The 11,910-nt window shown below is 44.9% G+C and overlaps 1 protein-coding gene across 1 annotated transcript; it reads left to right on the top strand.

Moving 5' to 3' along the window:
- Positions 1 to 2,560: 2,560 nt before the first annotated feature.
- Positions 2,561 to 9,120, top strand: Tyw2 (tRNA wybutosine-synthesizing protein 2). Its single transcript, XM_075960970.1, has one exon. It carries the CDS (start codon positions 2,693 to 2,695, stop codon positions 3,998 to 4,000), a length of 1,308 nt encoding a protein of 435 aa, XP_075817085.1. The 5' UTR covers positions 2,561 to 2,692; the 3' UTR covers positions 4,001 to 9,120.
- The last annotated feature ends 2,790 nt before the right edge of the window (positions 9,121 to 11,910 follow it).

The raw sequence follows: 11,910 nt of genomic DNA, 5'->3' as shown, positions 1-11,910 counted from the left end.
TGGAACCAAATCAAAGACTCAGATATTAATCCACACTTTTGAAGACCTGATTTTTGACAAAGAAGCAAAAAAATATCAAATGGAAAAAAGAAAGCATAGTTAACAAATGGTGCTAGCATAACTGGATATCAACATGTAGAAGAATGAAAATAGACCCATATCTATTACCACACACAAAACTCAAGTTCAAATGGATCAAAGACCTCAACATAAAGCCAGCCACATAGAAGAGAAAGTGGGAAGTACACTTGAACACATTGGCACAGGGAACGAACCACTTCCTAAATATAACCCCAGCAGCACAGACACTGAGAGAAACAATTAATAAATGGGGCCTCCTGAAACTGAAAAGCTTCTGTAAAGCAAAAGACACAGTCAACAAGAAAAATGACAGCCTATAAAATGGGAAAAAAACTTCACCAACCCCACATCAGACAGATGTCTGATCTCCAAAATATGCAGTTAAATCAAGAAACTGGTCACCAAAAGAACACATAATCCAATTTAAAAAAAATGGAGCACAGACCTAAACAGAGAACTCTCAACAGAGGAATCTAAAATTGCTAAAAGACACTTAAGGAAATGTTCAACATCCTTAGTCATCAGAGAGATGCAAATCAAAACAACTCTGAGATTCCTTACACCTGTAAGAATGGCCAAGATCAAAAACACTGATGACAACTTATGCTGGAGAGGTTGTGGGAAAAGGGGAACACTCCTGCATTGCTGGTGGGAGTGCAAGCTAGTACAGACCCTTTGGATGTCAGTGTGGCGATTTCTCACAAAATTAGGAAACAACCAAGACCCAGAAATACCACTTTTAAGTATATATCCAAAGGATGTTCAGCCATACCACTAGGACATGTGCTCAACTATGTTCATAGTAGCATTGTTTGTCATATCCAGAACCTGGAAACAACCTAAATGTCCCTTGACTGAAGAATAGATAAGGAAAATGTGTACATTTACACAATGGAGTACTACACAGCAGAAAAAAATAACGACATCTTGAATTTTGCAGACAAATGGATGGAGCTAGAAAACATTATTTTGAGTGAGGTAACCCAGACCCAGAAAGAGAATTATCACATGTACTCACTCATAGGTGGTTTTTAAACATAAAGCAGCTGGGCGGTGGTGGTGCACGCTTTTAATCCCAGCACTCAGGAGGCAGAGGCAGGCAGATCGCTGTGAGTTCGAGGCCAGCCTGGTCTACAAGAGCTAGTTCCAGGACAGGAACCAAAAACTACAGAGAAACCCTGTCTCGAAAAATCCCTAAAAGAAAGTAAAAATAAAAATAAAATAAAATTAAAAAATAAACATAAAAGCCAGGCAGTGGTGGCGCACGCCTTTAATCCCAGCACTCGGGAGGCAGAGGCAGGCGGATCTCTGTGAGTTCGAGGCCAGCCTGGTCTACAAGAGCTAGTTCCAGGACAGGAACCAAAAGGCTACGGAGAAACCCTGTCTCGAAAATCAAAAAAAAAATAAAAGCAAAGAAAGCCAGCCTACAAACCACAACCCCAGAGAATTTAGACAACAATGAGGACCCTAAGAGAGTCTTACATAGATCTAATCTACATGGGAAGTAGAAAGTATAAAAAGACAAGATCTCCTGAGTAAATTGGGAGCATGGGGACCTTGGGAGAGGGCTGAACGGGAGGGGAGAGACAAGGAGGGGAGCAGAGGAAAATGTAGAGCTCAATAAAAATCAATAAAACAAACAAATAAAAGAGAATTTAACTGCTGCCTAAAAGTTATTCTTGAGGTAAAGGTTAGCCATGAAGAACATAAAAAAAATAACAACCCACAAGTATGGGCCGGCGAGACGATTCCACAAGTCAAGGAGCTTGCAACTGAGTCCGACAACTGGAGCTTCTTCCTCAATACCCATGTGATGGAAATAGAGGAGAGACAGTCCCTGGAAGTTGTCCTCTGACCTCCGCACCTGCGCTATGGCATGAGTGCCCCTGTCACCCCTATTTATAAAAGAAAAAAAGAGATCCACACCTGCACAAAAAAAGAAAAGAGGTTCAACGATTAAGATCACTTCATGTTTTTCAGAAGACCTGGGTTTCGTTCCCTTCTTCCACTATGTCGGTTCTGGGAATCTCTGGTTGTCAGGCTTGGTTCGCCACGTTCACTTATCCTCCGAACCATCTCAATTCACAGTAGCAATTCTCTGAAGATGATTCGGGTAATCAGCATTTTTGTAAAATTAAAAAAAAAAGGAATGAGGAAGCTATAACACATTCCACCTTCAAGGATAAGGTGGCCGCTGGTGCTAACTTGCGAGCAACACTAATTATTGGAAGCCTTTCTGTAAATCAACCTATCATTGCTAATTCACTTGTTTTTTTATGAGCAGCACTGAAGAAAGTGTATAAACGTTCTGGAGGACATCGACTCATCTCATGACTTTTGGTCCGTAGCGTTACTAACTTTCCTAAGTGGGAGCAAGTACAGGCTGATTATGACCATAACAAACATGGCGGCCGCGGCTTCATAAAGCAACCGAGATTCCATTCGCTGATTGCAGTAACACCTTTAGATCCGGCCCATTCGTTTGACATCACTCCCGGCGCGCCATGGAGGCAAACGCATAGCTCTTCCTGTTTTAGCGGCGGATCTGCAGAGAGAAAAGAGCCTTAGAGGTTCTCGCCGCCAGACACAGAAGGGATGCAACGCGAGCAGCATGGAGAGAGAAGGTGAGACGTCTGTAGTTGTCGCCGTTGTGACTGAGCCTCGGTTTACCCAGCGATACAGAGACTACCTCGAGAAGCAGAAACTCCTGGATAGACAGCACCGTGTGCAGAAGCTGCGGGATGGCATGGTGGCGCTCCCGGTGCTTGCGGAAACCCTCCCTGAGCGGCACCTGCAGGAGCTGAGGAATTGCGTGGCCCCGGGCAGCTCCTGTAGGCTGACGCAGCTCCTCGATCCTCTTCCTTCCAAAAAGGCCCGGGTTTGTTCTCCTGCTCAAAGACTGTGCCTTGAGGTGAGGCGCTGGGTAGAGGACCGCGGGGTGACGTGGTGCGCCGAGCTGGAGGCGGATTTGCCCCGGTCATGGCAACGGCATGGTGACCTAATGCTGCTTAGTGAAGACTGTTTCCAAGCCGAGCAATGGCAGAGTCTGGAACCAGAACTCTGGGAGACTGTCGCCTCGGCCCTTGGAGTTCAACGTTTGGCAAAACGAGGGCGGGTGTTGCCTGATGGTACTCGAACGCCATCGGTGACTCTGCTGCTGGGTGACCATGGCTGGGTAGAGCATATGGACGATGGCATCCGGTATACGTTTGACGTGACCCAGTGCATGTTCTCTTTCGGGAACATCACTGAGAAACTTCGGGTGGCATCGCTGTCCTGTGCTGGAGAGGTCCTGGTGGATCTCTACGCGGGGATCGGGTATTTCACATTGCCCTTCCTAGTTCATGCCGGTGCTGCCTTCGTCCATGCCTGCGAATGGAATCCCCATGCTGCCGCTGCGCTCAGAAACAATTTGGAGATCAACGGTGTGGCAGACCGGTGCCAGATACACTTTGGAGACAACAGGAAGCTGCAGCTCTCCAACGCTGCAGATAGGGTGAACCTGGGGCTGATCCCCAGCTCTGAAGAAGGCTGGCCCGTTGCCTGCCAAGTGCTAAGGAAGGATGTCGGGGGTGTTCTGCATATCCACCAAAATGTGGAGTCTTTCTCAGGCAGGAAACCCCAGCCTCTTGGAAGCAGTGACACGGGAAAAGAGCATGGGCCTCATCCCCAGAAAATTATCACTGATAAACAGGGAAATGGAACTACTGGGAGTGTCAGGGGGGACATGCTGCCGTCAGCCAGCAAACCAGAGTGGCACAGCTGGGCAGAGTCTACAGCCACTCAAATCGCCTCTCTTCTTCATCGGGTGCATGGGGGAGTGTGGAGGACACAAATCCTGCGTGTCCACCCAGTGAAATCTTATGCCCCCCACGTGGATCACATGGTCCTAGATCTGGAATGCCGCCCTGTCCTCTAGTTGCCTAGGAGAGGTAGACTGGGTGACACAGTAGAGCCGAAGGAGTGGCCCTTGGTGCTTCAGCTAGGGCCGAGTTCTCACCCTCTTGTTGTCCGGTGGTCATCTTTTTTTAATGATTTGTGGCCTGAAAATGAACTCTAGATCATCCCCAAAATTTTTATTTCCTGTTGATCACACTGAGAATGTTAAAGTGTCAGAGGAAATCAGGACGGCTCATTAAACATAGGACTCATTTGTGCAGTCAGGAGCTCTGCATTTTTACCTTCGTTTTCAGTGGGCCTACGGTCTTAATATTCATTTGGTCTTGGATTTATTTGCACATAAGGTTTCCTTGAATTGGATCGTGTGGCTTTTTTCTAGCAAGTCGTATACAGACATTATTAGAAGGAAATACTATTTCACTGTTGGTGCTATTCCCAGAGATCACTAGCTACGGCAGGAGAAATCGGCTGGAAAGCCAAGATCAAAATAGAGACCAGTGAGGAAGCGGTCCAGTTCTACAGAATTCTGTAGTTGTTCAGGCACTGCGTGTTAGTGGTTTGCACCAGGGTGGCAGCTGTGGGGATTTGAAAAATAAATATAAATAGGTTTGAAAAATAAAATCAATGGGACCAAATAATGAACTCCAAATTGAAGCAGTAACACTACGGTACTTTGTTTTTGTGACTAAGTTACAGAGGAGGGGGACAATGGAGATCACTCCAATCCAGCATTCCTTGGTGGGGTGACTGCTTGTCGGGGTGGGAGGGTCTTATATATTAAATCTTCTTATTTTATGTTAAGGAGGGTTAAGAATTACTTCTTTGTCCCAGAGTAGTAACCCATGTCTGTAAGATTGCAGTAAGATCAAGGATAACTCATGTCACACTACATAGTGAGACAGACATTGTCTTAAAGCCAAGAGTCAGTTCTATGAATTTTAGGGAATCTAAAGTCTAGCCTTGGACTGTGTGATAGCTGCCAGTTGGTTAAAATCCCAAGATTTTAATAGACCTTAAACTTAGATTTATCTTCTTTCCCTTGAAAGAAGCTGTAGGAAGAACTGGAATAAAATTCAGTGTAGAGTGTTTACTGGGTTCTTCACCACCACCCCCCAACACACACACAGGTCTAGAAGCAGCAGTAGCAGCTGTTACTATTATACTGTAGGCAGGAAACATTCTGCAGTTTCCAAACCATCTGCTTATAAAATCTTCACTGTCATTTCCCACTGGGGGAGCTAATAGCTGAGGATCTTGCTGAGCTGTTGCAATGCACTTTGAAGCCCTGTAGGCCAGTTTGCTTGGTGAAGGAGGCAGGCAGCAGGGTGCCTACTTCCTTCCTTGTCTTTTTATTTAACCCGAAGCTTACCTGCCTTGTGTGTGACTGCTACTCTTTCGCTTGTAGCAGTAGCAGTGAGGCCTGGGTTGGTGCCTTTCTCATTAAGCACAAATATTAAGTACCTTCTGCATGTAAGAGCCACAGAGAATATAAAGATCCATTAGTTTAAAAAAAAAAGCCTCTCACCAAGGAGCAAGGCCAACTTAGCAGCAGAATTTACACAGTCCTCGGTGGTGGGGTAGAGTCAGTGCCACAGGACAGATAACTTGCTGGAGGTGTGAAGAAGAGGGGAAGAAAAGTTCTGAGAAATAAATAGGAAGTCTGTGTAGAAGTGGTATTTGAATTGGCTCTTGAAAACTGGGTAAGTGCCGGGCAATGGTGGAGCACGCCTTTAATCCCAGCACTCAGGAGGCAGAGACAGGCGGATCTCTGTGAGTTCGAGACCAAGCCTGGTCTACAGAGCTAGTTCTAGGACAGGCTCCAAAGCCATAGAGAAACCCTGTCTCGAAAAACCAAAAAAAGAAAAGAAAAAAAAAAAAAGAAAAGAAAACTGGTGGATGGGGAGGAGACAGCGCTAGGACCCAGAGTTTCAAAGCTTAAGAAATGAGCCGCTGCTGTTATATGGTGATTATATATATTATATTATATTATATTATATTATATTATATTATATTATATTATATATCACATATGGTGATATAATATTGGAGATGAGGGCTCTTGGGCAGTGCCTTGTGCGCAGAGAGCCCCCAAGGAAACGTTAGCTTGCCTAGGACCCCACTGCCAAGGCCTCGTTAACATTCCTTTCTGAGTGACTTTCTGGTGTTTACCTAGATTATATTTTCTCTTCACTTGCTTGGTTCCTTTTCACTGTCTGCCGGCAGCTTGCCACATTGGAACCAAAATGCCAACGATGCCAGCCTGGGGCTTGAATGAGGAGGAGGGAGATAAGTCAGAGCAGCATTTGAGGACCGAGGAACTGACATTGGTCGTAAGCTGTGAACAGGCAGTTGGTGTCAGGCACAGCTGGTGGGATTCATTCTACAGGTTGTTCAGTCCCAGTTCCGAGGGAGTAAGGGCAGCTGGCAAGGCAAAGCACGTGGATTCCCACAACTTCCCTTGCACCTGTAGTGGCCAGGAAAGCCACTGTTGGCACAGAGATGTAGCAGGGCTCCCAGGAGGCTGCTGAGTTTGTACCCTGAAAACATAGCATCCCGGCATGCAAAGGTGGGATTACAGGACCTTTCATTTATTATGGAAATCCTTGATCAGCTACACCAGCCCTGCAAAGTCTTTCTAATTTCAACTTTGTCATTAAAAAAAAAAATCTGCAAACCCTACTCCCCCACCCCCAAGCTACCCAGTTTGTTTATGGCAAAGTTCCGATTTTTTTTCTTTTTCTTTTTCTGTTTTTATTCCGAGACAGGGTCTCTCTGTAGCTTTGGAGCCTGTCCTGGAATTAGTTCTCATAGACCAGACTGGTCTTGAGCTCACAGAGATCTGCCTGCCTCTGCCTCCTGAGTGCTGGGATTAAAGGCGTGCGCCACCACCACCCAGCGGGATTTTTTTCTTATAGGCAAGAAATGTTTCTCATATTCTGAATAATGGACTGAGTATCACTATGACGTGATTGATAATAATATATAAAAATGTAGATAACAGAAAGTGGCAGCATGGCAATGCTCACCCCTAACATTGGGCTCTTGGAAATCACCCTTTTTCCCATTTGCTTTTTATGCTGCCACCTACTGGAGAAGTCACAGGAATAAAAACTCCACCGTACACTGTGACTGGAAGGCCTTCCACAAACATCACTGAGACTTAGCAAGTACTGGACACTGGACTCGAACAGTGAACAAAAGCAGAACCAATCCCAGACCCCGTGAACTTCATACGCTAGCGAAGGGCCAAATAGTAACCAGATAGCCACACGACACCCACATGTAACCTTCCATAGAACTCTCGTTCTAGCAGATCCTGGGAGGAGAGGTTCTTGATTTAACCAGAGATTAAAGACACATGCCTTAAATGTCAGCGTTTAGGAGGTAGAAGCAGGTGGATCTCTGTGAGCTCGAGGCCAGTCTGGTCTACTTAGATCCGGGACAGCCAGGGCTATGTAGAGACACAAGTGCCTTGTGGAGGATTCTGAGGGACTACAAAGTTTGTGTGTCTGGAGGGCAGGATAATAATGGGCAGAGAGTGTGTAGGGCACACACCCACAATACCAGCCCTTAGAAAGCAGAGGCAGGAGAGCAGCTCTGTTCAAGGTAAGCCGTGATGTCACATCTGTGACCCCTGTGCTCCTGTGGTGCAATGGGAGGTGGAGAACAGACCACAGGTGGGCTAGCCTGGCCTACTTGAGACACTGAGAACCATCTCATGCGAAGGTGACATCCTAACTTGTTCTCTGCCCCTCACACGTGCCTGCATTCACACAAACACACCACACACACAAATACACTACCCTCACCCCCATGGCCATGGTCCTTCTCATCTGGCCGTTTCCCACAGTTGGTAAGATGGTGCTGTAAGGGAGCCAGCCTTTACTGCATATGATGGACTTCTGTCTTAACGTTAGGCAAGCAGTGCATTCTCCACACTCTAATAGTCTACCTGTGAACTACAGTTGCCTTGGCGTCCCAGCCTTGTCAACCTGTATTCTCTAGCCCGGGGCCAGAACTGGACAGTTTCTCCAGGCAGTAGTGACCTGGAGTAGTTTTGACACATCTGGCTTGCTATCCACATCTCATGGATTACTGTCCTCACTGTCTATGACTAGTGCCTTAACCATTTGTGTCTAGTTTTTTTATAATACTATTTATAGCTTATAGTAACTTCTGTATATAAAGTTTCTAGCTTTAATAACTATGACAGGAAATTCTCTTCGATAATGCATATATATACTTTGGTTGAAACAAAAATCTGAACATGGAACATGTAAGAATCCCATGCTCCTTACCTTGATTCCTACCTTAAACCTCTCCAGCCCAGGGACATCCCTTCCCTTCCCCCAGTTTCTCTTTACTAGACAAACCAGCCATTTTTGGCCACATGCTCTCTTGGCTCACTTCTTGGCCTCTTGGTTCAAGGCTTCTCTCTTGGTCTGCTTACCAGTTCCTCCTCTTCCCCTCTTACTTTCCCCCTTTCTCCTCATGGCCTTGTTTAGTCTGGACTCTTTCAGATGCCTCTGGCTGTTCTCTCATATCTACAACAAAACCCTCTCAACCATTAAAAAAAGGCATTTAATTCCATGCTGTAATTATTGAGAATGCTTATAAAGTAAATAGTGCAATATTAACAATGTAATGGCATGTTTTTCCTGGTTAGATAAAACCTGCAGGTTTGCTTTATCATCGTTCACACAATTTCAGAGACAAAATAGATGTCCCTGGGTTTTTAAAGGTCAGGTCGCCTTCAAGACAGAGGCAAACAGGTAACGGTGGATGAGTATGAGGCCAGCACTGAACTTGGCACTTCCATGCTCTAGCATTAGATAGAAAAATAGAAACAGATTGATAGAAGTTTGCCTTAATTTTTATCTTTTGGTGATTTTTAAGATCTGAGTTCACATAATTTAAAAACTGAAGTACAGATAACAAAGGCAATTAAGAAAAAGAAAAACCCCCAGTAACCTCATGCTATGATAAAACAGTTCTCTCAGGGGCTGGAGAGATGGCTCAGTGGTTAAGAGCATTGCCTGCTCTTCAAAGGTCCTGAGTTCAATTCCCGGCAACCACATGGTGGCTCACAACCATCTGGAATGAGGTCTGGTGCCCTCTTCTGGCCTGCAGACATACACACAGACAGAATATTGTATACATAATAAATAAATAAATATTAAAAAAAAACAGCCTTACTGTGTGCTATTTCTAACAATTTCAGATGAACATGTATATATATGTACATCAGCAGAAGCCGTGAGGGCATGTGTGGAACTGAGTCCCGAGGCCACTGGACCACCAAGGTGATCTTCTGTGGGAGAGACATCCGTTTATGTATCTAGTTTTGTCATAGAATTATGTGAACTCCCCCACCCTCTAACCAACAAAGTCTGAAGAGGTCTAGGTCATTTGTGTGTGCTATGGGATGATATTGTGCTGACTGGGTCAGATAACAGGAAGTGGCATGTTGCATGTCAGAGCAAAGGAGGTAACCCCCAATAGGACCAGCAGCCTGTTATTTCAGTCAGAGATTTCTTGGCTCCAGAAGTATCCCCTTCATCATAAAAAAACAACTACTGCACATTATCCAGTCATTTCACCAAAATTATTCCACCACCAAAGAAGTATCCCGAGCTCTGTGGGTCTCTGGTAAGCTGTAACTTGGAAATCGTGGTTCTGGTCCATAGACTGGATGACAAGGAGACAGTTCTCAGTGGGATCCAGGGGATATGAAGGCTCACTGGCTGCCCAGGCTGCAGTGTGATTTAGCCCTGATGTCGGGGGCATTCAACCCAGGAGATTCTGTGGTAAAAAGTTTGTGATAAGAATCCATGGAAGTTCATGGCAAGTTCTAATAGGAGAATCATAAGTGGATCAGTGGTGTTCGTTCCTACAGCAAGGCATCTCTGCAGGAGACAACCACACAAACAAGACAGACAGTGTTGTATGCATGATAGTGGGAGCAGTGCATCCTGTGGATTATTAGTGGCTGTATTGACAGCTTCTCATGATGCGTAGGGTTTTGTCAGACCCACCAAATAAATCCATCTCAGGATTGATGGTGGCCATGGCCAGAGGAAACAAGAGGCACAAGATGTTCAAACTCCTGTGTCCTATCTGTGACTCTCTCAATGTCCCTCCCTCAGTTTGCAGTTACAGCCGTTTGGAGGGCTGTAGCCACTCTAAACAGCATTCAACGGTACTGTGTTCCATATAGATAGACTACTGTGCATTTGGGGATGGCAAGTAGATACAGAATTCCCACAATGATAGGTTGATTAATGACTCTGAATAAGTTTATATCTTAATATCTGGAACTTATGATAAAGTAATGTCAAAATTGGGAAATTATGCTGGATGGTCAATACACTTACGAAAGAGAAACAAGGGTAATTTGAGTGAGAATGGCTCCCATTGGTCATGTTTGATGGAACTGTTTGTGAAGGATTAGGAACTGTGGCCTTGATGAAGAAGGTGTGTACTGGAGGTGGGATTCTAAGTTTCAAAAATCCACGCGATTTCCACGTAGCTTCCTCTCCGCCTCGTACTGTGGATCAGATGTAAACTCTCAGCTGCTGCTCCAACACCATGACAACCACAGTGGGCCTGGACTCATTTTCTGGAACCGTGAGTCCCAATAAACATTTTCTTTTATAAGATGCCTTGGTCATGGTGTCTCTTTACAGCAATGGAAAAGTAATTAAGACACCCAGACTGCTGGAATAACATAGTAGCTCTAATGAGTACTGTCCCTAAAATTTATTTATGACATACCATTACCAAATACTTTACTATTTGCTTGTTTTATTTTCAATATTTTGTGATTGTGGTGGTGATCGTTCCCAGGGTCTGCACATGCTAGGGACATATTCACACTCACACGCACTCTCACACTCGCACACACACACACTCACACACTACACACACACACTCACACACACACACTACACACACACACACCCTCTCGCACACACTCTCACACACACACTCTCACACACACACTCACACATACACACACACTCACACACACACACACTCACACACACACTCACACACACACACACACTCCCCAGCCTGTAAGTTATTTTAAGTTTTGTTTGTTCATGTAGGGTCTCATACGTAGCCCCAACTGTCCTCAAACTCACAGAGATCTGCTTGCCTCCTTGGTTCCGGGATTAAAGGTGTGAGCCACCACACTCAGCTTATTTTAAACTTTTGTAAAAATAAAACATAAAATTACTTGCAGGAGAACAATCTTATGCTCTGGAAAGAGAAAAATATAAGCTGCAAATTTGATTCTGTCACTATTGTTGCCTGGCTCTGTGTAACAAGTCAGCTAAGGATTGATCTAGATGATATGTGTAAGAATTTCATCTCTCATCTCCATATTCTAGCTTTCTGATGATCATACTGAGAATTATAAAGGTAAAGAAGCAGGATGGCAAACCATGAAGCACACGTAACAGAGACTCAACATATAATCCAAACACTGCTATAAACCCTGCTGTTTCCTTTGTTAATTAAAAAAAAAGTCTATTTGGCTTTACGAAACCAGAAAATGTGAATAGTTGCATTTTGATGGGCACATCTGAATTCTACTCTTAAAAGAAAAAAAACAAACACCAATTTAGGGTTTGTCTTCGTTAGGGTTTCTATTGCTGCAACAAAACACCACGACCCAAAAGCAAGTGGGGAGGAAAGGGTTTATTCAGCTTCCACGTCCACACTGCAGCTCACCAGTGAAGGAAGTCAGGACAGGAACTCAAACAGGGCAGGAGCCTGGAGTCAGGAGTTGATGCAGAGGCCATGGAGGGGGCTGCTTACTGGCTTGCTTCCCTGGCTTTCTCAAAGAAGCCAGGACCACCAGTCCAGGGATGGAACCACCCACCAAGGGCTGGGCCCTCCCACACTGATCAGTAATTGAGAAAA

The sequence above is a fragment of the Microtus pennsylvanicus genome, chromosome 2 (assembly GCF_037038515.1).
Source record: "Microtus pennsylvanicus isolate mMicPen1 chromosome 2, mMicPen1.hap1, whole genome shotgun sequence".
Taxonomy (NCBI): domain Eukaryota; kingdom Metazoa; phylum Chordata; class Mammalia; order Rodentia; family Cricetidae; genus Microtus; species Microtus pennsylvanicus.
Note: the sequence above shows the minus strand (reverse complement) of the source record. Positions and strands in the feature narration are given on the sequence as shown.